Below are 27,416 nucleotides of genomic sequence, written 5' to 3'. Positions count from 1 at the left end.
TATAAGCCCTATAAAATTTGGGAAATGTGTTTTGTTGACCAAAGTATGCTTGATGCTGTCCAGAGTAAACATGCTGAATGAATCTCTATGGAATATAGGAGTGAATGTAGAGGAAGAGGAACTTATTTAGGAAGGATTTTCACTTGCTCTAAAGAAGTGAAATGAGAGCAAACTTTGGTGGGTTTTGTCTAACTGTGGGCAAATTGGTATGGACTGAGAAATTCAATTAACTGTATCCATCAATTTTTGTCTTTGGGGAAGAGTCATGAGACTAAGACCCAGAATTCTTGGTCCCACCCCTTTTGTGGCATTAAAAAAAGCCCAAACTTGGCATATTATACTAACCAGATTTTTTTCTTTGTCTCAAAAAGGCTCAGCTGAACACTAGATTCTTCACCCAGTGCAACAATCAAAAACTCAGAAAACCTCAGCTGCCTCAGATGATGTCACAAAACCTTTAAGAATGCTCACTGCTGAGTTGGGCACAGGTCCAGCAAACACAATTCTTTCTGCCAGTTATTCAGGGTCTTTGACAGATTAGGTGGTCTTTTTTATTCTTCTTCATCTTCTTTTTTTTTTCCATCCTCTTAAAAGGCAGTTCAGTTTACCTCTAAGCAAGACATTAGCTCTGGCTACCCCAAATAACATTTTAATTGAAGTCTCAGTCCAAACAAATGCCCAGCCTCTTTATTAACCCCAACAGTGTAATTTTTCAACCTAAGGCTGATTCAGGGGGAAACTGTCTCACTTAAACTGCCATGCAATGGAACATGGCAGTTTTCCTCAATCAGTCTCTTTTCTGACCTTAATTTGAACCTTAATCTCTTTTAACCATGTTCTCTTTATTAGCTGCTCATAGCCGTGGCACAATACTAATTTTCCTGTTTTTAGACTATCAGTTTACAAAGGTATTTCACTCCTCCTTCTACCGCCAAATGTAACCATTAAGGTTTTATGAACATTTCTGAGAGAGAAAAGTTAATACTTATTCTTGCTTTTTGTTGTTGTTGTTGTTCTTGTTTTGGTTTAGTAATTTAAATAGCTGCTTTGCAAAATGTTCTGTAGAGTTTTAGATGGTTTATTCCTGAGGTATATAAGATTTATGTACCAAAACCCCTATATATTTAATTGTCATAAAAACCTAAAGAATCATTTAAGATGATTACAAAGGATTTTTTTTAATCAACAGACAGACCCACACCTATAAAATAAAGTAGAAAACTAAGGGCATTATCTGAATAATTCAGGCGAAAATAATGTATTTTCATTAGAAACCTCATCTTTTAGGAGAGGCCTGTATTATCCAAATAATTGCCTCAATTTCTCTTCTTAATTTTTATACTTAAATAAAAACTGAGTAAAGACAGGAAAAAATATTTTTTTTCTTAATTATACCTTCTCATTTTTCACATTGGTCAAATGATCCAAAGTGAAAAGAAAAAAAGCACCCTTTTCAATAACAATGAAAAAAAAGTGTTTCTTTATTTGGAATCTACCTTAATACAGCAAAACTATGTAAGTAGAAAAATAGTGCTTATGATCATGTGCTCAATTAAATTTATAATAGGTTTTTGTACTTTTTGGCATTAGCCTGAAAGCATATTGGTTATTATTCTTTATAATCTAATTGGGGGCTTTGTATCTAGTTACCCCTCCATTCTCTGCTTAATACAATAGTTTGTTGATTGCAAAAATTACATTTCTGTGACTTTAAGGTCCTAGAACTAGGATTGTCACTGAAAGTTGGAGATTCAGCTCGGTGTTTGGGGCAGGGACCATGTGCCCCCTCTGTGTGAGGAGGTAGGCAGCTGGGAACAATTGTCTGTTCCCTGCGGTGTTCAGTGGCATTAGCAGCATGTTGGCATAGTAAACTTTGCCTTCCTTTCACTGGCTCAAACAATTAGTGGGATTGAATCAGAGTTCTCCTGGATCATAGTTTATTATATGTTATTAAATTCCATTATTCAAGAAGTTGCTGCTATGATGATAAAAACTTCTCAGCATCTCCCACAAAACCTCCATCTCCTTTCCCATGTGTTTTCTTTTCAGTTTATCATTTGCTTCTCTGATAGACAAGGTGTCTTTTTATTTCCTGTTGGTACTTATTTAAAGAGCTAAGAGCTAATTTGAAAATACATCTTTCAAAGGACAACAAAAATGAGATGTGAAAAAAATGGATGAAGATTCTTAATTAGTCCATTATTTGACACGCACGATTTAACATGGTATGCTTAGCATTGTGCATTCCCCAAAAGAACAAGGCTCTTTTTTTATCCCAAACTTTAACTCCCTCTCATTCATTATATCCCTTCTTGTCACTTTCCATTAGCTGATCATGACATCCTTTGCTGGAAGGGCGAGCAAGCAGATTACTTCCAAACTGGTGTAAGTGACACTCAAAAGACTGGCCTAAAGGAGCTTCTGTGATAGCAGCAAGCTCCTCGGGCCCTGGAGTTGGAGAATGTCACTTCAATAATATAATATATTGGAGTCCATTGTCACATCATTTCTGCAGCAACTTGGCAACCATCCAGGAGTGGCAGGAATGGGTCTTCTGCTGCAACTCATGGGTGATAGTATCTAATGTTATTACTGTTGCTGATAACAACAACAACAACAACAACAACAACAACAATATATATTGCCAGTCCAATCCTCCTAGCATCTTGCATTTTACGGATGAGGAAACTGAGGATCAAAGAGGTGAAATAAATTGTCCATGGTCACACAGCTGATAAGCAACAGAGCTAAGGGTTTCAGTGAGGTCCGGTGGATTCCAAACTCACATCTGTTCCTATTAGAGCAGCATGCTGACTTCTGGAAGACTTCGGCACATCTCCCTAAATCTGAAAGGGAAAGAAATGATCAAAAGACTAGTCGTTTTGATGCAAGTGTCACCAGGCAATTCTAAATGTGGCAGAAGATGATGGAATGAGACAGTCACGATCAAATACACATAGATAGATTGTGCTGACTAAGAAAAGAAGTGGAGAATCTGATGCTCTGATCAGATCAGTCCTGGAGAAATGAACCGTTCCTCATTCTGGCCCCCCACAATCCCTCCCCTACTCCCAATTGTCTGACCTGGGGAACAGATCCTCGGCCTTGGAATGGCATTGACTAGGAAAGAGACAGCAGCAGACTCTGTTCTGAACAGCACCAGCACTAATCCTAGGTACTATTCAGATCCTGACACCAACCTCTTGCCTTATATGGTTTTCTGCTCCTAAGAAAACCAAGTTTTCTTCACTCATGAAGTTTCTGTTTCTTTTTTCCATTAAGCAAGTTTAGTTTCCCAGTAACCTTTGAAAAGTTCTGATTATAAAATAGGGAATATGGAAATACAGAGTAATACATTGGATAAAATAAAAGTCACCTGTTATTCTATCACCAGGAGAAAGCAGCCTATGGTGTATATCTTTCTAGTCTTGGGTTCTACATACATATGCTGGGCAGTAAAATGTGGTGGTTATAGGGATAAACTCTGAAATCAGACTATCTGTATTTAAATCTAAACACCTCCTCTAGCAGTATGACCTAACCTCTCTGGCCTCCAGTTTTCTCATATGCACTGTACTTTCCTCCTATAATTGTTGTGACACTCAATGATCTAATGGATGTAAAGTAGCTAGGCCATGGGAATCCCTTATTGCACGTTAGCTACTGTTCCTTGTGTTTTGGTCCAGTGTTCTTGTCTTGATCGCTATTTCTGACTGTGCCCCAGCCTCCTTGATTCGAAGACCATGGATAACTTCATCCTCAGTGGTGATTCTGTTCCTTCTCAGTGCATTTGGTTTGATCAGCCCTCCCCTGACACTGCATCAGTGACTTTTCAGGTCTCAGTTCCTACCCATTTAAATGTAACTCTTAATGAAGCATTGACAGCATCTTACCTTATTTTTGTTCCTGTCTGCTGGACATATTTCTGCCTGGATGCCCTGCTTACTCAGCCTGGCACTAAGGCAAAACCTAAGCAGCCCTTCTTGTTCTCATCTGTCTTGAGCTCCTTGAGGTTAGTGCAGATGGAGGCAAGATCAGGCGTTTGTGATCGCAGAGACACCAGCAGTATCAACCCCCAATCTTGGGCCTCTGGAATGTCAGTGACAAACTAGGTTCCAAGTTTATATAGGCAACATAAAGGCAAGTTTATTTGTTTAAACCATTTTAAACGTGAAAAAGAAGGTAATTATGAAGGATATTTCTTTATTATTTTCTTTAAAAATCCTCTATTGGTAAGCTTATCTCTCAGAGACCTTTTCACCACTTAGTAAAAAATATCTGTCTATCTATCTATCTATCTATCTGTCATCTGTCTATCTATCTACATATGTATCTAATTTTTTAAAATGGGGAACTATGTGTGATAGGTGATTGGATGTCAGCAACAGTAATCGGGGTTGGGGGGCAGGGTGAATTACATTTAATGAAGCTGGAAGTTCACATGGACCTTTCAGACTTAAAAAAAAAAATGTTGATTTTACATGCCAAAGTCTTGAAAGGGGCTTGACGGCTCACGGCTTTAGTGTGTTTTTCCAGATGGCAGATGCCATTTTGTGTTTTGCATAAACTGACTAAATTTGCTTGCTCTTTGTACTTATTTCAGAGAGAACCATTCTCTGCTTTCAATAGGACAGAAGAGCTCCTTGGCACTGCATGCCTCCGGGTCTGGTTGAGAGAGGAATGGTTAGGAGACTGTTCTGAGGATACGCAGACATCATCCAAAGCTTCCTACATTCAGATGAGGACAGAGGTTGGGCCAGAGCATGGCATGCTTGTTACCTAAGGACGGTTCTGACCATGTGAGCAAATCACAGAAGGTAAGCCATGCTGAAGAACTTACAATAGTTATATTTCCAGTTTGTCCATTTTTATCTCCATGGGGGACAAATAGGTTCATGATGCTCTTATTTCAATTACTTTATGGCTAGTTGTGTGATCCTGTAACTTAATTTCTCTGTGCCTCAATTTTACCTGAAAAAAAGAGAAAGATAATAGGACTTAGCTCTTAGGGTCATTGTTGATCTTTTCAAAAAACCAGCTCCTGGATTCATTGATTTTTTGGAGGGTTTTTTGTGTCTCTATCTCCTTCAGTTCTGCTCTGATCTTAGTTATTTCTTGCCTTCTGCTAGCTTTTGAATGTGTTTGCTCTTGCTTCTCTAGTTCTTTTAATTGTGATGTTAGGGTGTCAATGCTAGATCTTTCCAGCTTTCTCTTGTGGGCATTTAGTGCTACAAATTTCCCTCTACACACTGCTTTAAATGTGTCCCAGAGATTCTAGTATGTTGTATCTTTGTTCTCATTGGTTTCAAAGAACATCTTTATTTCTGCCTTCATTTCGTTATGTACCCAGTAGTCATTCAGGAGCAGGTTGTTCCGTTTCCATGTAGTTGAGCGGTTTTGATTGATTTTCTTAGTCCTGAGTTCTAGTTTGATTGCACTGTGATCTGAGAGACAGTTTGTTATAATTTCTGTTCTTTTACATTTGCTGAGGAGTGCTTTACTTCCAACTATGTGGTCAATTTTGGAATAACCTGGAATTTCATATCCAGCCAAACTAAGTTTCATAAGTGAAGGAGAAATAAAATCCTTTACAGACAAGCAAATGCTTAGAGATTTTGTCACCACCAGGCCTGCCCTACAAGAGACCCTGAAGGAAGCACTAAACATGGAAAGGAACAACCGGTACCAGCCATTGCAAAAACATGCCAAAATGTAAAGACCATCGATGCTAGGAAAAAACTGCATCAACTAACAAGCAAAATAACCAGTTAATATCACAATGACAGGATCAAGTTCACACATAGCAATATTAACCTTAAATGTAAATGGACTAAATGGTCCAATTAAAAGACTCATACTGGAAAATTGGATAAAGAGTCAAGACCCATCAGTTTGCTGTATTCAGGAGACCCATCTCACATGCAGAGACACACATAGGCTCAAAATAAAGGGATGGAGGAAGGTCTACCAAGCAAATGGAGAACAAAAAAAAGCAGGAGTTGCAATCCTAGTCTCTGATAAAACAGACTTTAAACCATGGAAGATCAAAAGAGACAAAGAAGGCCATTACATAATGGTAAAGGGATCAATTCAACAGGAAGAGCTAACTATCTTAAATATATATTCACTTTATGAGCACCCAGATTCATAAAGCAAGTCCTTAGAGGCTTACAAAGAGACTTAGACTCCCATACAGTGATAATGGGAGACTTCAACTCCCCACTGTCAACATTAGACAGATCAACGAGACAGATAGTTAACAAGGATATCCAGGAATTGAACTCAGCTCTGCACCAAGCAGACCTAATAGACATCTACAGAACTCTCCATCCCAAATCAACAGAATATACATTCTTCTCAGCACCACATCGCTCTTAGAGTCATTGTGAGGATTCCATGAGTTAGTCCAGTCGAAGGCTTTAGAATAGTGCCTGACATACAATAAGTGCTCAAGAAATGTTGGTGGTAATTATTATTGCTATGATTCATTTCCACAAGAATTTGCAATTTTTTCTTCTTTTCTGCTGATTGACTTTGTCCAACTCCCATCATAATTATGCAAACTCTTTGAGTCATTTTTATGGAAATAGACTGGAAATGGAGTGGTTAAGTTATAGGCTTTCTAGTCAAATAGAGTCAAGTTGAAGTTCCCAAGGCAGTATTTAAGAGCCATATCTTCTTGACTTACTTTCTCCAAGCCTCAGTTTCTTAATCTACAAAATAAGAAGGATGAAAAATCACTCTACTATAAAAACATATGCACACGTATGTTTATTGCGGCACTATTCACAATGGCAAAGACTTGGAACCAACTCAAATGCTCATAATGATAACCTGGATAAAGAAAATGTGGCACATATACACCATGGAATACTATGCAGCCATAAAAGGATGAGTTCATGTCCTTTGCAGGGACATAGATGAAGCTGGAAACCATCATTCTCAGCAAACTAACACAAGAACAGTAAACCAAACACCGCATGTTCTCACTCATAAGTGGGAGGTGAACAATGAGAACACATGGACACAGAGAGGGGAACATCACACACCGGGGCCTGTCAGGTGGTGGGGAGTGGGGGGGGGATAGCATTAGGAGAAACGCCTAATGTAGATGAGAGGTTGATGGGTGCAGCAAACCACCTGGCATGTGTATACCTATGTAACAAACCTGCACATTCTGCACATGTATCTCAGAACTTAAAGTATAATAAAATAATTTTTAAAAAGGATGATAATAATAGTTGCCTCTTAACACTTTAAGAGTATTAAAGGGGACAATACTTGCACAATATCTGACAAGCATATAAAGATTATAAAAAATATTATGTATTGGTATTATTTTTGCTGCCCCAAATATACAAAACAGTGCTCGTATTCTCAAAAGTGCTTCTAGAAGCTTGTCAAGTTTCCAGGGCTCTAATGTCATGTCAATATTCCACCAGAAAAGAGGAAAAAATCCACAGAAATAGAAAGGTGCTGGATGCTGTGACTTTACTAGGACCCTTTGCCAAATAATGAAGTGAAATTGAGAGGACTGAGTCTTGCTCAACATAGATTTAATTCAAGTTAGAAAACTCAAATTTCTTTTTAAAAATTGAAATCGTATATTTTTAAGATGCGCAGTGTGAGGTTTTGATATACATATACATAGTGAGTTGATTTTAAAATCAAGATAATTAATATATGCATGTCTTCACATAGTTACCTTTTTTGTGGGTAGTGAGAACACTTAAGATCTACCCTCTTAGCAAATTTCAAGTATACAATACAGTATTATAAACTACAGTCCCCATGTTATACATTAGGTCTCTAGAACTTTTTCATCCTGCATAACTGAAACTTTGTATCTTTTGACCAACATCTCTCCATTTCCCTTACCCCTTTGTCCCCAAGAACTGCTACTCTACTCTGCCTCTATCAATTCAACTCTTTTAGATTCCCCATGTAAGTGAGATCATCTAATATTTTTCCTTCTGTGCTTGACTTATTTCATTTAACATAATGTTCTCCAAGTTCATCTTTGTTGTCACAAATGACAGGATTTCCTTCCTCTTAAAGGCTAAGTAGTATTCCAATATATACATACATATATACGCATGTATGTATACATACATATGCATATATACAAATATGTATATATGTGCATATATATGTATGTGTATATATATGTGTAAATATTACACAATTTATTTATCTGTCAATAGGCAATTAGGTTTTTTCTATATCCTGGTTATTGTGAATAATGCTGTCATGAACATGGGAGTGTAGGTATCTCTTTGAGATGCTGATTTTATTTTCTTGGATATATACCAGTAGGGGAATTGCTGGATTATATTGAAGGTTTATTTTTAATTCTTTGAAGAACCTCCATTTTGGAAAACTCAAATTTCTGAGCAGACTGATCCTGGACTCAACGTGGGGAATACTTTGAAAGGTTAGGAACTAAAGCCTTATTCTTCTGTCCTAAACCAAAAAGTAAAGTGTAGGGTGAGGTAGCTTGTAGGGAAGAAATAGTTATTTGTGCTGGTTGCTTCTTATGGGGGATGTGGCATTTGCATATGGTAAAATACTCAAATCTCACATTTAAAACATGTGTATTTCTTTCCCCAAACTAAAAATGGATAGGAGTTACATCTGTAAATGAAAAAAAAACTGTCTAAATATTATAATTGTGTTGTTAAAGAGTTGAAAATGATTTCAATCACATTTGCCATTCTCATCCAGCAGTAACGAGTGGTCCCTATTAATAATTGAATAAAGAGAAAATAACTCAACACTGGAAACTTTTACCCCAAAGCCAGCATGAAACCTGAAAAACTGAAGAACTTGGATCATGGAAGCATAAAAATCATCAACAGTCTTGCAAATATCTTATTTGCCATGTAGATTTGTTTTGACATCTCCCTTCCAATGCCTATCACTCCTAACAGTCAGAATCAGATGGTATTTGAGTTGCAGGAAAAAGTACTAAAGTAACTTCCTCCCACAAGATGACAGCCCCATCTTTTTCTCTCGACCTCATGCTTAGAAATTACTCAGAGTAGAGAGTAGGACGCTATGGTTAATTATTATTAGCAGTAAAATAAAAGAGAAAAGCAAGCAAGATCAAATAAGAGATGAAAGGGAAAGTGCATGTCAAAAGAAAAAGGAAGAGAAGTTGGAAAGAACAGGAGGAAGCTGTATTATTAAAGTGGGGAAAATAAATTACATGGCAGCAAAAAAGAAACAAAAAGAAAACTTCAGAGTCCAATGCAGAAATGGCTAGCTGACCAATGAAGATTTATCCTCCTCTCTTTCCACAGTGTAGAGTTCCTTCTAGGAAGCAATTGCTCAGCCAGAGAGACAATCTCTCTCTCTCAGTCTCTCTCTCTCTCTCTCTCTCTCTCTCTCTCTCTCTCTCTCCTTTCCCTCTCTTCATCTTCTGGCTGGATAATGCCAGGATAACCCTGATGCCAGAAGACGTAGAACCATAACATGAAAGAAATCTGGATCCCTGAATCCCTTTTCAGAGGAATATCCAGATTAGACTTTTTGTGAGTAAGAAATAAACTTTTAGATGTTAAGCCATTGAGCTTTTGGGGATTGTTTGTTATGGCAGTGAACATTACTTTCCCTGACTAATACAGAAGTTGATATCAAAAGGGAGCTCTAGAAGTAGATGCTTGTCCTTTTTATCTTTGCTCAAAAACCAGTTAATTATTTCCTGGTAGCCTCTTATTGTTTTATTGTGTTCCCAAAAGCAGTCAATAGCAACCAACACATGTTATTTTTCACCTACAAGCTCAAGAGTCATGTGGTCTTTCAGGTTACCAAATGCAACAATGTTGCCAAGTGTTTTTCCACTCCATGATATGGATCTCCAGCCATCCAGCCTATTACATGTTTCTAGAAACACTACTGGACTATGAAGTCTATGCCACATATTTTAGAATTTTGTTACAGGACACAGCATTTAGTATCAAATATAACCATCAGATTTAATTTAAAAAAATAGAAGCCTGATAAGATGCAATGTGTTCATCATACCATTTCCTCCCTCAGGGCACAGAGGAAGACCATAGTCTCACCCTTCTTCACAATTTAATTGGGGCCTTGAGACAGTTCTTTTTTTTTTTTTTTTTTGTAATGGAATGTGAGTAGAAGTACTGTGTCACCTTTATTCTAGGATGCCTTCTCTATGTACTGTCTTCCTCTTCCACAGAGATCTTAGGTACAAGATGGGAAACCAATCAGCCTATGTCCCGAACGAAGAATAACCTTATCTTGTTATTCTGTTCAGAGTTGGGAGGGTGTTTATGACTGAAATATATCTATCCCATTCTGACTAATATTCTCTAAGTATTTTAGTCCTTTAAGAAGGAATACAACACATGGAATTAGAGGTTTTATGAAATCACGGGGAGGGCTGGGAGTGAAGGTCAACCTCCAAGAAATATGAAGTGTTGGAATCCTTGGGAAGCCAAGTTGCCACCAATGGTCTTAGCTGCCTACAGCACTGAAGTGGATGATTCTCAGAAGATTGCTCAGAAGCTGACACATAGCCCCATGTCTGCTATCTGCAACGCGTAACAAACCCGCTTGTAGCTACTGAAAAATGTCTTTTTCTCTTCCATTTTCTAGTGATTGCAAGAGCACCTCTCAATGGAAGATTATACCAAGAACTCCATGGGCAAGAGAGCCTGGGAAATGTAGTTTCCAGGCTTTCAGTCCTTGTGATATGGGAGGAGCTTAGGGTCAGAGACGGTACTTACTGAGTCTCAGCAACAACAACAAAAAATGTCTGGCACACGTGGTCCTTATCCTTCTTATGGGAAATTCAGGAGTCATACTTCCATAACCCATCACTCTGGAAAGCTCCTTGAGGACAGATCTTACAATTCTCCATCCTCAGTGCCAGACAATACCAGACAATAAATCATTTTGAATTGATTTGAATAAAATGGCAATAGAGTCAATAGGAAATAAGATTTTCCCATGTGTTGAAGCTAGATTTCAAGAACTTTGTCCATCAAATCTGATAATTCTTCTTAATGACTGCCCTAAATTCTGTTTAAGCCATTTTGCCCCCTAGCCTGCTCAGAGTGACCATGAAGGGCTGCTTGCCCAACAGGTGACCCTGAGCTTCCTCTGGATCCTGTTTGTACAGACAAATAAAAAAAATTTGATGATGGTTGGTTTATTGGATCCATGGAGACTGTCAATCATATCTTTTTTGTTGTAAACTGCATTGTGAAGTTGATTGTGTAGAGTTAGTCAAAGCACTTCTATATTTTATTCCATGTGCCATCTGCCAATGCCTACAAACCTGCCTGTGGCTACTGAAAAATGTCTTTTCCTCTTCCATCTTCCAGTGATTGCAAGAGCACCTCTTTTGAACACATTTGGGCTCTGACAAAATTGGAATCTCTTTGGGAATGGGGAGTTTGTGTATTCATGTTGGGGCAGGGTGGGGAGTATTCTGTAACTGAGAAGGAGGTAGGGTGGGTTTGTGCACTGAAAAGGACTTATTCTGCCATAAGAAATGGATACTCAGAAAAGAGAGGACCAGACCCTGATGTGGTTTCATCTGAAAAGGCACAAAGTTAAAACACCAAGGAAGATTAAATACATCCTCTTGATGTTTATTTTCCTCGCCAAAAAACAAAAAAGAAAAAAGAAAAGCAATTGTGCCTGTGGTAAGAATGATGGTAGAGTGACTCAGACTTATTTGCAATCATCGAAACAATGAAAGATGTGGATCAGGTCATTAACTGATCTCTTATCATTATGAAATGGTGACCATACCCAGCTGAAGAGCTCTGTGTGCATAATGGCACAATTATGGGGGATGTGATGAGGTAAGAGCTGCTAGTGTTCAACATTTAGCCTCTTGTTTCCATTCCCACCCACCCTGATCTCTCGCTATATTTAGTTGCTTTACACAGTATTACCTAGCCCAAAGTCTCTTCCACAAAATTAAAGGAAGAGAGAGAAGAGTGAGAGTCTTCATAGAAAGATCAGGCTCCCCAAAGTCTGTTTTCCCTGGTTCCCCATGTTCCTTCTTGGTTAATATGTTTTCTTCTCCTTTGTACCTAGGATCATGGCTGAAATGCAATTGTGAGTTTACTTTGTGGAAAGGGAAGTAGGGCACTGAGCAATCATCTAATGAATACGGTCAAGATGGTTAGTGAATTTGGAAAATTCCACTCTCAAAAAAATTACTTTCTCTATTCTGTAGCAGATTTCCTCTTGGCCTTAATTACCCACAGAGTTGTCCAATTTTCTGATAGTCTTGACTGTTGTTGACATCACCTAAATAATTTATTTAATGGATTTCACTGGGTTCTTTTGGGAACCCTTTATTCTAAGTGGCTTTCTTTTATCAATCCATTTACTTATTCAATAAACATTTAACACTGTTTCAGTTATCTATAGCTGTGTAATAAGCTACCCTAAATCTAGTGACTTAATGAAACAATTTATTACTATCGCTCATGGTTCTTGGGACTGATAGACTCCTGTGGGTGGTTCTTGTCTCTCATTTGGTTGTAGTCAGATTGTAGCTGAGACGGGAGCCATCTAAATGTTTCTTCACTCATACGTCTGGCATTTGGCTAGTCAGGAATCTCTCTCTCTCTTTCTCTCTCTCTCTCCACATGGTTAGCAAACGTTCTGGTCTCTTGGTAATCAGGCTTCTTTTCTTGTGACAGACTTGCTCAAAGCAAGTGTTCCAAGAAATCCAGGTGGAAGTTGCAAAAATTCTTAAACCTAGCCTTGCAAGTCATACAGATCACTTCTTCCCTCTTGTATATGCCAAAGCAATCATGGGAGAACCCAGGATCCAGGAGTTGGACAAATAGATTCGGTATCACAAGAGGGGAATAATTTGTGTATTCAACTAGGGAAAGAATTGATGTGTTCATCTTGAGAAGCTGCCATAAGCACCCACTGTGTGGCAGACACTATGCTATGTGCTGGTGCAACATGTTGACAAAACGGGCACACTCCCCTTGGTTTATGGAGGTTAAAATCTAGTTTAATTAGCTTTGACTTGACAGTTTTCACAACCAACTGCTGTGCAATATATTCAATATTAAGTCTAGTTATGAAATATGCAAAACATCTATTCTGGTCATTTGTGGTTTGGTCATTTTGACTTTTTCAATAACCAAACAATGAAATTGTGGGTATCTGATCCATAACTTGATGATCACCTTGATGAGCTGATTCATTCATGAATTCTTTTTTTAATGCATTCTTTAAAACACAGTCTGAGCAAAACTGGGGTGTTCACCTCTTGCTTAACAAGCATGTTGAGTTCCTGATATGCATGGGGGCTGAAACTGAATTCGTTGACTCATAATAGGGAATATAAAATAAATTGAAAAGTCAGATTTTGCCCCGGATGAGCTTCCATTCTTGTTAGCAGTTTGGGTAATACACAGGTGGAGAAGCTTGTGACAATGACAAAGAAAAAAGTGAACCCAGACAGTGCATGATAAACTAGACAGGTGGTATCAGTTTCCCTCTGAGAATTATCTTTTGGAGAGAAATAATTGATTATTTGCCTCCACTTTCTTCTCTCTTGTGCCATAAACACAAAGTGATCTAAGTTTGTTAAGTAAAAGGAGATTTCAGGACAGGAATGTTGACAGAAGAATTGGTGGTGTTCAGCAAATCTCAGGTCTTATCGTTTCTGGCATAGTTTATGTCCATTCAGTGGTACAACTTTGAGGGGCCAGGGGAGGAGGCTCACGATGACACAAGAGATACCTCGACATTTCAGAAACAAAGGTCGAAGCTTGAACAGGTCCAAGAGCATGCACAATTCTTGTGCACACATGTCAAGTTCCCTGACATGAGGTTAGTATTATTTTGTGTCTTCTTATGTTGGTATCTTTATGTTGTCTTACATAGCATAAAAGGAAATTATGGGATATTTTAAGCAAAACAACAACAACAACAACAACAACAATATGAATGTTGCCTTACTTACCTGGATGTTTCAAGCAAAACTAAAATTTGGCTTGTCATATCAATTGTCCTTTATCAATCCATTAACTTTAATTTCATAGCTCATACTCTGTCCGTATGGGTCCTTTTCCCACATTAGTGAAACCTGTGTCCTCAGGGTGTGATTTGCTACATTAAACTTCTTTCCATTTATCATGCCAATTTATTTTTCTGAAATGTTTGCCCCCGTTTTTCTCTGGAAATTTATAATAATCAGATTTTAATTATATGCCACTCTTTTCTGCCAACACATAGATGTTTGATATGTTTTATGCTATATTATTTTGTGCCTGCTGATAAATCACTTTATAATTTTTCATGGGTATGCAATTTGCCCAACTGGATGGTAAACTGAATGGCAGGAGCTTCTCCATACATACAAGTTTACATGTATGTGTTTACATATATATGTGTATGTGTAGTATATGTACCCATACATACATAAGAGACATTCTCAACAGCTGATCAGCTGTTTCCACTCTCCACTTTCCTTTTGTTTTTATAAGTTAGAGTTAAGTAGACTATTTTGCGGTTACCTGGTGAATTGGATCAATGCATATGTTTGATGGATAATTCAGACTTCTAAAAAAATTTTCAACTTCATATCCACTAAGATGAAAATAATTTAGAGTATTGCTCATCTTTTCCCCTGGGAAAATTATTTTCATAAATTCATGAAAAATGTAAGTACTTGAGCTATGCAAGTGCTTGTGATTGATTATTTGGGACAAAAATAATTTTTTTATTGAATTAATAAAAGTCTTTATCTAACTCGTCAACTCAGAAAAATTTCCTACCCAACATGTTAACCTTACCTTTTCTAACCAATTTGCTGTTCTTAAAACCTTTTTGTTTACTAAGTTTGCTTAAAACCTTTGTATTTACTAGGTTTGCTGCTGCCACTTTATATGCAGGTATGTACATTGATGGGGAGCTTCCCAACTTGTCCAAGATCAGGGCCACCAGGAAACATTTTCAATCCTCCAAATATCTTGAATTATTTTGGCATCCCTGACATTATATGAAAAGAAAATAAAGTTTTCTTCTCATAATTAGACATACACTTAAAATGCAGATACTGCTGGAAGCCTCACTATAATGATGGGTCCTTTTTCACAGAAGATGATAATGACTAATAGCAGATATTTTCTTGAAAACAGGTTTTTGATTAGGCCAAAGTGGTGATTGGATGTGGGAGAATGACAGTTCACTGCATTTCTTAAAGCAGTGGGCTCAGATTTAGGGTATCCAACCTCATGAACATTCCAAAATGATCCATTGGTGTACAGAAAGAATATATTTAACCTTCTATTTATTTCAATGTTTTGTTTCATCTTAAATTTAGATTTTTTTTGTTTTTTGGTGCATGTGTTTTTGATGCATAGAATAGAGTAATACATATGTAATTTATAAATAAAAATGCATAGCATGGACATGCTCGAAAATTTTTACGATATGTGATCTAAAAATTTAGAAACCACTGCTTTCCAAACGTGAACTGAACATGAATAAGGTCCTCGTGATGCTCTGGGGAGGAACGGGAAATGGTTACGGAACAAGTGTTTGTAATCTCTGAATTCTGACTCTGGTTACTACTGGTTCCAGTTATTTGATCAATAGGGAGTTCACTAACTCTTACTCTGACGCCAGGACAGTCCCTTTTAAGATGTGAAGAAATTGCTCAATGTTAGGATGTTGACCGAAGAAAGTAGATTTCAATCATGCTTTTTTTTTTTTTTTTTTTTTTTTTTCATTTTGTTTTCTCAAGGGTCCCATGGGAACAGAAAGTTTTGAGGGAGTTTACTGTTTGTGCAAGATGACTGGTTGGGTAAAGAAGTCCAAAGTTTTTTATCTGCAGAACAAATAAAGCCTGGGCAAAGGTAACTGAAATGAACGTCTCCCACCTTGTCCCTCTTGCATGTCTAAGGTGATGTTTGTGCCGATGGTTGCACAATGGAGAACCTAATCTATGCACGTCAAATGGAGAGGAGGTGCATTTTAGAGTCCTCATGATTAAAAAGAGTCAGTGACCTTTATTCTTCTTAGTTTGACAGGTAATTATTGGATGACGATGCCTATATAAAAATCGTTTAAAAAATGAAAAATCTATTTTTTGTGAATTATTGCCAAATACCCAGGTATTGTCAGACAGCCTCTGGGTGGCTGAGTTAGAGGTTTTCCTCTTTCTCCAAAGATAGACACACACAGCTCTAAGGAAGTATTAAAATAAATTTATAAATTCATGGTTACTCTGGACATTTGTTGTTGCTGGTTAACGACAATAAGGACAACTGGATTGTCTTTATGATTACTCCACAGCAATTACTAAAAAATATTCTGAATAAACAAACTTTCTGAAAATGTGAATCACAGTGTGAGGCTCAGCTTGTGTTTTAAAAGATAAATTTCTATGCATAAATATTGACAAGAGAGTGGGATATGACTGAATCGTTGAGGTTAAGCATTTATTATGGGGAAAAAATTTAAAATGCTTTGGAGCTCGGTGATCCTTACTGACCAGATATTTACTTAACCATTCTTTTCGTCTTGACTCTTTGTTATTGTTGTTTCTGTTGGAACTTAGGTTTATAAGGCTCATTAAAGGGACATTTTATATGGGATAGTCACAAAGTATGATGACGAATGAGCCAGCAGTCAATTATGGATAGAAACTAAGTAAATTACAGAGCTGATTTTTCATTTTTAAATTAGTTGCTATAGAGTTTTACAAACCTTCCCCAAGACATTTATCATCCAATAATTTTTCCTCAAGGAAATATCTAGAAAAGGGTTTAGATATTAAGAACAAAATGGTAAATGTGAAACCCTCTGCCTGTTTTGGATATTTGAAAAAAAATCCTAATGGGACTGAAATTGTGAGGTGGGAAATTCACAGGGAATTGTCTTTGTCTACGTGAGTATGTATGGATATATGTATAATATAGAACAGGGGTCCCCAACCCCTGGTCTGTGACCTGGTAGGATCTGGGCCACAGAGCAGGTGGGGAGTGGTGGGCCAGCAAGCGAAGCTTCATCTGTATTTTCAGCTGCTCCCCATCACTCGCGTTACTGCCTGAGCTCTGCCTCCTGTCAGATCAGTGGTGGCATTAGATTCTCATAGGAGCTCAAACCCTATCATGAACTGCATATGTGAGGGATCTAAGTTGCATGCTCCTTATGAGAATCTAATGCCTGATGATCCATCACTGTCTCCCATCATCTCCAGATGGGACCATCTAGTTGCAGGAAAACAAGTTCGGGCTCCCACCGATTCTAATTATGGTGAGTTGTATAATTATTTCATTACATATTACAATGTAACAATAATAAAGTGCACAATAACTCTAATGTGCCTGAATCATCCTGAAACCATCCCTCGACCCTGGTCTGTGGAAAAATTGTCTTCTACGAAACCAGTCTCTGGTGCCAAAAAGGTTAGGGATTGCTGGTATAGATAACAACTAAAACTAATGTCCAGATTATCTGAATAATCACAACATTTACTGGCATAATTGTTTAAAATTTAAAAGAAAAACTGAAATTTTCCAGTATGGACAATATAAATTACGGTTTCTAAGCTTAAACCTGCTATGACTTGTGGCTTGGAATTTGGTGTGAGCAGCTATTCAAGTAGAATAACTAATTGTAGTAAAAACTTAGTTTAATTATTTGGAAGCACTTCTACTCTAGACTGTGAGCCACTGAACCAACCTGTAAATGGGGATGAACTCTTTCAGGGTCCAGGGTAGACTACGATCTTTCTGAGATTACAAATTTGTAGTTTTTCCTGAAGAAACACACACACACACACGCACACGCACACACGCACACATACACAGACACACACACTTTTGGAGTTTCCATCAAGCTCTAGGATTCTAGCAGCCACACACCCAGGGTTTGAAACATTGTGTGTGTGAATAATCTGCCCTGCCCTAAAAGGAGCTACTCTGAGGAAGGTTGTTGGCTGTGGGGAGACGTGTGTTGAGAGACAGAGTGAGCTGCATGAGTAGAGATGGTAGAAGAGTCTGTGATTAAAAAATGGGCTTTGAAACCTCTGGAGCTGATTAGATTAGTCAGTTAATAGTTGTGAAAAACGATGGTTGTATGCCCAGGACCACTAAGTCACTTGAGTGAAGAAGATTACAGAATGGAAGAAAAAAGACAGAGAGAGAAGGAAAGAGAGGAGAGAGACAGAGCCATAGCATGCGTGAGGTGTGCGGCTGGAGGGCCTCACGCTTCAGCGCCTGGATTTCCAATCTGGCACTCAGCTTGATGAGTGTGTTTATTCAGCTCCAGTATCAGACGTTCCCTTTTCCTGCCTGAAGAAGTCCCCTTTGAAGAACGGCTCTGCTGGGGAGCAGTTTCCCCTTGGATGGGCTACTCCTGTTTGCAGTCCTAAAGGAAAAGAACTGGAAATGCCACAAGAATGTTCTTTAAAGCGATATTCCAGCGCCACGTGAGGGGAGGATGAAATAGCTGTAAAAGATGTATTTCCTGGTTGAGGTATTTTTTTCCCCTCTCAAGTGAATTTGGCGCTGAACAAAGGTGTCACATGAATGCGATTGGGGTCATATGTTCTTGGGTGCCTCCAGATCTGTGTGGGCAGGTGGAGGCTGGGGGTGGGAGAGTACTGGCCAGAGCAACAGCACTTCAAGCTTCTGTAGGCCTGGAGAGAGAGATAGAGAGATGGAGAGAGAGAGAGAGAGAGAGAGAGAGAGAGAGAGAGAGAGAGCGCGAGAGAGAGAGAGACACACATAGAGAATTCCAGTAACCTAGTCTTGCATGTCTTTATCTGTAAAGAAATTAGTGTTGGTGACTTATCAGAGGACCAGCCTATACTTCCAAAGCAAAGCCACAAAACATTATCTAGAGAATTGAGGCACAATGTTCATAATCAATCTGGATATTTCCAAGGTTGACTATTGTACTTTGGGTTTGATATTAATTTCTTATATTTCAGGGACATGTTTTCCTTTTCCTTTTTTTTTTTTTTTTTTTTTTTGAGTCTGAGTTTCGCTCTTGTTGCTCAGGCTGGAGTACAATGGAGCAATATTGGCTCACCACAACCTCTGCCCCCTGGATTCAAGTGATTCTCCTGCCTCAGCCTCCCGAGTAGCTGGGACTGCAGGCATGTGCCACCACGCCTGGCTAATTTTTTTTGTATTTTTAGTAGAGATGGAGTTTCTCCTCGTTGATCATGCTGGTCTCCAATTCCTCAGGTGATCCACCTGCCTTGGCCTCCCAAAGTGCTAAGATTACAGGCATGAGCCACTGCACACGGCCATGTTTTACTTTTTCAAAAGAGTTTTTCATCTTATGAAGTAGTTGGAGTAGATGCTGATCTCCTGAATTTTCCTCTTTAGAAAAGGATGTGGCAAAAGAAAGAGAGATGGTTTCCTAGCCTGTTATTGGTAGGGCAGACAGGCAGCCCAGACCTCTTGTCTCTTGGACCAGGTCTCCTTTCTCTGTGTTCTTGAACCTGTACAAAGGGACAGTGGGAGTTTCAGAAGAAAGGAAGGTGACATTCTCTATCTCCTCCCAGGCATGTAGAAAGTTACTGTGACTTTGAAGCCACAGCTTTGCTGTGCCCAAATGCTCTCTCGGGGACTAGCCGTGGGGAGGAGATTCAAAGTGGATCCTTCAGAGGGCGAGTCTCATGTGCTAGTCACTGTGACTGCCCAGGCCTGTGGTTGGTTTGTTCAGTTTGCACCTAGGCCTCAGAAAACAGGAGTTCTCCAGAATGAAAATGGTTCTTTGTTCAATATCAGAGATGAACTTTTTGAGTGAGAGAGATGCCACTTCATGGTGAGGCCTGGTTTTCCAGGAGAGAGCATGGGGTCCACACTCTCTCCCTGATTCCTGGCGGAGACTTCTAGGACTCACATTGACTCTTGAGGCCTAGGAGTGAGGTTCATGCATAAGGGACCAGAAAGCACTGACAGTGTGTACTTTATCTAGGAGTAAGAGTGAACCAGAATTTCCTTTCGGGGAATATGAAGCCTCTTCGAGGTTCTGGTTCAAGGGGGAAACTAGAAGAGGTGTTACTCATTAGCTGCTTTTCTGCTTTGACACCCAGAGCTTTATATTTTATCTATTTCTGGATATTTGTCATCTCTCTACATGTAGAGCCGGAGTTGCCTGACATTTGAGCAGTATCTTGTAATTATTTGTATCCTCTAAGGCTTCCTAGTACTTAAACTATCTGATGAATGCATAGGAATCAATTTTCAGCCTATCCCTTATCCCAGTGTCTCTCAGCCTGTAGTTCGAATCGGCCTCACTTGGGAAACAGGCATGTGTACTTTGAAATGAAACCCGAGGTGAATCTCATGTGCACTGAAGTTTGAGAACTGCTGTTTTATCCTTTTCTCCCTTGGCTTTAAGAACTTATTGTGACTTTGAATAATGCTATAAGCACAAACACAATCCCACGTTTGTGTAATGTTTTATGACTTCTTGTAAGGCTTATTTTACATGTTTGTCTAATTTAATCTTGATTTAATGGGGCTAATTTAATAACAGGCCTATGATGCGAGTTCTTTCTCCACCCATTGTACAGAGGCTGAGGCAGAGGAATGATATTCTTTCGATCCTGTTTGTGGCAGTATGTGCCAATTTGTGGCAGAGCCTGTACTCATCCCACCTTCTGAGTCCAGGGATGTTGTTCTTTCCCCTGCAACCCCTGTGGCTCTATAACTCTTTCAGGCATGGCTGTTCTTTGTGTGGAAGTGTTATTATTCCTGATAATGCTTGCTGCCCACATAGCTAGGGCTAGTTACCATGATATATATGTGAAACCAGCAGAAGCTAACACAGTCTGTATTCCTAATGAAGTCTATAGTAGGATAAGTGGATAAGACTATGAATGAAGTGTTCTTTCATGCAAATATTAGAGTACATTTTTGTTCATTATCAGATTGGAAAAGCACAACTGGGAACTGGGGCGAGGTGAAAGTTCTTTCAGAGAAGGACAGCCCATTTGGTGATGTGTGATTTAAATTGTGCTCTCCTGACTTTTATTTCCATCTTGTTGTACTGGGAATAATGGAGAAAGAATGAAAAGTGAGCTGAGACCCTTGAACTTGCTCTGCCACCTGGAATCCCAGTAGGGTTAGCTCTACTGAGGCTCACTGTTTTAGATGTCTGTGAGGTACATAGCTAGAGCCAAACAAGACTCCTGAGGAAGTAGAGTAGACCTGTGGAATGCTGTCAAGGTGACTAGCTTATATCCCCCTTAATTCAAAAGATCGGAATGCTCAAACATTCACTTGATGTTCAAGGCAACATGTAGTCATGCTTTCAGTGGCAATTTAATGGTTGCCAGAGTATTCTAAACAGAACTTTCTGGATGGCGTTTTTGCTTTTATTAATTGCAAAGTACAGACAGCCATCAGAAACTGAGACTTGTCAACTGAAAGAGAAGGTGGGCCTGAAACTTCTGCTGGTAACCAATTCTCTTCCACTTAGCTGGGAAAGGACCTCTTCTTTAATCATGGAGTAATGGATGATTGATATGACTGTACTCTGATTAGAAAAGGTTTCATTTTACTTGTGCGTGGTACATGGAATTAGTTAAGAGTTGCATAGGAAAAGAAGTGATGGACTATTGTTCACATTAAATTATAATGACAGCCTTCCTAACCACTGTGTATTTATTATGTAAGAAAAGAAAATGTCTGGTAAAATTCTGTATAGGTTAATAACACCTTCATAATATACTCCTTCTTTTCTATTGACTTGAATAGCCCTCCTACTGACTTTTAATGGATTATTAGAGTTAATTACATCAATTGCAATATAATTGATTCTTAAATACTATGTAGAAACCTCATACAATTATGGAAAAACAAAAGTTATCTAGACATCTCAAATCAAAAAAGATTTGGAATTCCTGCACATTTAATTTCTGATAATCACTAGTCAGTTTGGACATTAAGATTGCATGGTGTCTTGTTTTCTATTTGCTAGGTTTTGACAGAATTGATAGTTTTACAACATTTAACTCAATATGCATAGAAATATAAGATTAAAGCTGTGAGTGCACTTTTTTTTTTTTTTCTAAAAAAAGATCACTCCATGGCTTAAAAGCTGAAATGTGTTACCTGCCTAACATTGACAGAAACAAACTCAAGGGAAAATCAAAAGTAGATTTGATGTTGAGTTTTATAAATCTCTTCTCTGCTGGTGTAAAGATTCCTGTGGGTCTTAGGGTTTGTTACCTGAGGGCTTTAAAATACGACAACGGGATGAATTGTGTAAAGGGGCAAAAAAAAAAAAACAAAAAAAAACCCTCCCATTTTATTACCTAGATATAGGCTATATGTTCTAATGTCAAAACCACTGGTTGAAAAGTGAAACATCATTAATATCTGGTATTTGATGTCATATAGATGAAAAGAAATCCCTGTAATGGAGTTATCTGAATGCAATCTTTTCTTTGTCTTTTTATTTTTTTTAACTGATTTTGAAAAACCAGTTTGTGAGTACTGACACTGATAAGTGTGAGTTTTATTTGATGTGGTAGACAAGTCACTGGGATGAGAATCAGCAGACCTGATGTTTTCTGTCTACTTGGCTCAGTGACTTGAAATGTCTGGGCCTTAAACGTTCTCTTTTGTAAAATAAGAGAGAGACTCTAACTTCTCTGCCTTGAGTCTCCTGCCTTTGTACTCTTAGTGCTCTTATTTTCTACAGTAACTCATTTGATTCCTCATAAGCTGGAAGCAATATGCTGCCTTATATCAATATGCATTAATCAATATGCCTTATATGTATGTGTATATATATAAATATATATGCTTTATTTTCTTAACTAGGTTGTAAGTTTTCAAGGACAAAGATCATGCCACATGTATCTCTGTATTCTCATAACAGATACTAGAGTTTTCTAGCATAGAATAGGCTACTGTTTGGTAGACTGAACAGTTAATCAAAAGGAAGTGTTTCCATTTGTATCCCCTGAAAGTTTTGATATGACATAACAAAAATAATGACAGTATATCCTAGTTATTATAATAGTTTAATTTGTAAAAGGATTGTAAAATGTGTGATTTTATTTTATGAAACATTGATTGTGCTTTAAATCAGATGAATTTAAGATGTAACATTTCACTCAGTTTTTATCAATTGAAATGCAATGGGATTTTTAATAGAACTTAAGCAGCCTATTCTGAAGTTCATTTAGGCCAGGCTGTGGCTCACGCCTGTAATTCTAGCACTTTTGGGAGGCTGAGGTGGGTGGATCACTTCAGGTCAGGAGTTCGAGACCAACCTGGCCAACAAGGTGAAACCCATCTGTACTAAAAAAAAAAAAATGCAAAAATTAGCTGAAATTGCTTGAAGCCAGGAGGCGGAGGTTGCAGTGAGCCAAGATCGTGCCACTGTACTCTAGCCTGGGCAACAGCGTGAGACTCCATTTTAAAAAAAAAATTGATTTGGAAGGGAAACACATGACAGTAGTCATAAAAAAAAAAGTTTGAGAGAAGACTTGCGTAGTAGTTACCAAACAAGCTATACATCCTAAGAAATCTAATACACAAGTGTTGTGCTAGAGAAATCAACTAATCAAAAGGGTTAGAGTCCAGAAGCAGAACTAAGAATATAGAGGAATTTAACAGATAATATGGAGGCATTTCAAATGAGTGTCTAAATAGAGACTGTTCAGTAAATGGTATTGGGACAACTGGCTCACCATCTGGACTCATACTATACACAAAAGTAAATTCCAGATGGAATAAAGCTCTAAACATAAAAATCAAATCTATACCAGTATCAGAATGAAATATAAATTAAAAAAAAATAATCCTAGGTTAGAAGGTCTTTGTAAACAAGGTGAGAAATCCAGAGGCCATTAAGAAAAACCTGACAGATTTGACTTCATAAAAAAAAAAAAAAGTTAAAGAGGAAGTGACAGATTGGGACAAAATATTTGAATTATACATGACAGAAAAAAAGGGTTACTATCTATTATTCAAAGAATGCCTTTAAGTTAATGAGAAAAATGTAACTAACACTTAAAAAATGAGCAAAAGATATAAAATATAATTATCAGAAGAAATGCAAATGTCTAGCAAACATTTGAAAAATATGCTCAACCTCAATGGTAAAAGACATGTAAAATTTCAAAAAGTATATGTTGCCATTTTCTACCTATCTGGTTGGCAAAAAATTAAGGGAGTTGATTGGATATATCAATTAAAATGAATGAATATACTGTATAAACTGTCAAGGACAGATGTCAGTAACATGTTGTTAGGTGAAAAGGTAAGTTGTAGAACACTGTGCATTATGTTATGTCATTTTGGAATACTTTTAAAAAACTAGTATATAAAATATATTTTAACAATTGTTTATGCATTATAAACATATAATACAGTAGTTATCTCTATGCTGTTAAGATAAATAGAGCTCTATTCTTGCATTACTTTTCAGCTGGAAAACATTCTTTTATTATGCTTTATTTTATACTCATCAAGCTTTATAACCGATCTTTAGGAGGTAGTTACAACTCATTAATTCAGAGGATTTAACTGAATCAAGTATTGTATGAATACCGTGTAGCATTTTATGGAATATCGGTCAATTCTGATCAAATTCTTCAAATCACATTTTTGAGTTGGGTGAATTAAATAGGGTTCTGTCCCTAAACTGTGGCTTCAGTCAGATCTTGTCTTCAGTCTTTTAGGTTCCCAAGGTTTGTGCAAGGGCTATCATGCATCCGCCTCCTCTGTCAACTGTCCTTATTCCATATGACATCCAAGCACACTCCTCACCCCAAGTGTAAAATGAATCCCAACATCCCAGAATCCAGGCCCTCAGCAGGGTTAAACAAGTCAACGTAAATACAGTCTTGTGATTCGTTTGAATTTGTTTTCAAGTTGCTTGTTAGCAGGGAGTTAACAAGTTCAGACCTTCGATCAGATGGTTCTTTAAGGAAAGCTTTTTTTCCCATTCCAATGACTTCCTGTTCATGGGAAAATGAGAGGAAATGAACCTCTAACGGGAGGATGGACCCACCCTTTTCCAGTCGTGTGGCTAATTTGTCAGGTGTAATATTGGCACCTGGTGGCTTGTGTTGGCTTCCTGCCCACCCTTGGTGGGGAAGTATCCAAATACTTGTAACAGGCGGTGGAAGACTTCAAAGCCATTTGTAAAAGAAAAGGATATTGTCATTAAAGAACTCAATGGTGAATACTCCCAATCATTTAGTGATGTCAAGATAAAAGGAAAAATTTAAAAACACATTATCTGGAATTTTTTCTGATGTATCATATGACCTGTTAAAACAAAGCAATGTAGTTGATTTGGTAATAATAAGTGTTCAAATATATAAAAACAATATATATTTATTGATTGTTTAGTTTTCTTGTTTTTGCAAAATTAGCACAGGTATCAATTATTTATAAGATGATTATGAGTTATTTCTTTAAGGATATAATTCTTCTTTCTTAAATTCACCTTTGACTAGGTACTCTCTTTGTGCTTGACAATGGAACTGTTTCCTTTAAATTAAGAGGAAATAACTACAATAATATTGAGTGGTTCAATAAATGAAAAGGGATGATATGAATTGTCACAATTCATTAGGAATTTTCACTGGGAACACCTAGTTTACTTCTATACCTCTCAATTTTCAGCTAAAAATAGTTACTGCCTTTTGAACAATGGTATGGTTAATTGTCCAGCAATTCAAAGTAGATCTGTCCATAAATGAGGAGTAATTGGACTATAAGCAGTGGTCATTAAACCATAATAAATTTTGTAGAACAATGGAACTTCCTTCAGTTTTTGTAATTAATATAAGCTATATAGGCTTAGTGTGTCTGAAACTCTCATGGCAGAGTCAACAGTCATGGGTGTGGATAAAAGGATTAGTCTATTAAAACATACATTCATAATGTCATCATCTGTAAACCTCAATCAGCTAATTGTTTCTATCAAATGATCCATGAATATTTATTGAATTTTTTTCTAACATAATATCACACAAATTTAATAAATTATTAAATGAATAGATATATTTGTTGAATATCTGCTCTGTTGAAGGGTGTATCATTGGATATGATTTGGCAGAGACTAGATGACTTTCACAGGGAACAGCAAGGATGAATTGCATAGGATTTCCTCAATCTTAAGAGTTGGTGGCAAACTGGTTCCAGTTTTCAGAGAGCTTAGAATAGTTTATTATCTACCTGGCTGGCAAGCTTGAAACACATAAATAATTAGAATTAATACATTGTGTACTCTAAACTGTCTATGGGATAGAATTTGGGCAAAGAAGAGATCAGTGTTGATCAAAATAATCTTGGAGGAAGAGGTTAGTTCGCTGAATCTTGAGAATGAATAGTATTTAGACAAGTAAAAAGGGAAACAGTGGATATTCTAAATGGGTGGGAACTGGGAATGAGTGTAGAGTGAGGGAGGATCTTGGGAGGTCCAGATGACTACAGCATTGGTTTCAGGTTCCTGCGTGGTAGGAAATAAGGTAGATGGGTAGGATGGCAATAATATCAAAGGTCTTATAAGCTTAGCAGAGGAAATTCCAGGTTTCTGAAGGGTAGGGGTAGGGTAATGTGATTTAAGTAGTCATTCAGGAAGATTTTTCTGGCAGTGTTGACTACAGCAGGGAAAGGCTGTGGTGGGGAGATTTGTTAGACTCTTTTGGGAAACAGAGTGAAGAGACAGCCACAGATGGTGATGGTAGAAAAGGAGAAAGATAAATGAATTCAAGAGACATTTCAAAGGAAGGAAGGATGGGATTAGGTGGCACTGGATATAGGGGTTGGGGAAGGAAAAATAAGTCAAAGGAAACTCCAAAATTTCTACCCTAGAAGCCTGGATGGTTAATAATGCCATTAGTCACTTGATGAAGGAAAATGGTGGGTTTTATTTTCAGACAAACTAAATCTAGGTTCAATTGGGATATCTTGTGGAACTATCTTATAAGCAACTACAAACATGGGATTACAGAGTAGCAAAGGGGCCAGGAAAAGACATGAAGAATTAATGATGAACAGTTACTCCCTGCCCATAAATCAAACTTCATAGTTGGATTTTCAAGGCTGCTGTCACCTAGTCTCATACTACTTATTCGACTCATCTTCAGCTACCCCATAGTCTGCCCTCCTCCTTCTGGGTCAGCTCGTTAGCAATTATGCTTTTCTTCACTGCGTGACAAAATCCTTGCTGTTTTTCTTGCCTGGAATTCTCTTCCTAGATCTCTAGTTATTAATATCTCCCCAAGGTTTAGGACAAGCACAGGTCCCTCCCACACCATGAAAATGTTTCTTCAAAAATTCTAGTCCACACTCTTCTCTTTCTGTTTTGAACACCTGTAGCATTTAGAGGTAGCATTTGTATAAGCATTCACTTCTATGCAAGTCTATGTTGTTTAATTAGGTCAAACCTAAATGTCTACCTTG

At 37.8% G+C, this 27,416-nt stretch overlaps 1 protein-coding gene across 9 annotated transcripts in view; it reads left to right on the top strand.

The window, feature by feature from the left end:
* LOC141409959 (uncharacterized) overlaps nucleotides 1-27,416 on the top strand; it is a 248,235-nt gene that overhangs the window by 18,997 nt on the left and 201,822 nt on the right. For 7 of the 9 annotated variants that reach the window (XM_074036442.1, XM_074036432.1, XM_074036403.1 and 4 more), the window contains one exon: nucleotides 4,604-4,817. In XM_074036442.1, coding sequence (XP_073892543.1) covers nucleotides 4,604-4,783 — 180 coding nt within the window. In that variant the 3' untranslated portion in view covers nucleotides 4,784-4,817. Of the gene's footprint in view, nucleotides 1-4,603; nucleotides 4,993-10,620; nucleotides 10,757-27,416 lie in introns of those variants that run through there. The other 2 variants (XM_074036452.1, XM_074036454.1) reach the window with 2 other exon arrangements.

This window comes from Macaca fascicularis, chromosome 1 (genome assembly GCF_037993035.2).
Source record: "Macaca fascicularis isolate 582-1 chromosome 1, T2T-MFA8v1.1".
Taxonomy (NCBI): Eukaryota; Metazoa; Chordata; class Mammalia; order Primates; family Cercopithecidae; genus Macaca; species Macaca fascicularis.
This window is presented reverse-complemented; position numbering and strand designations above follow the sequence as displayed.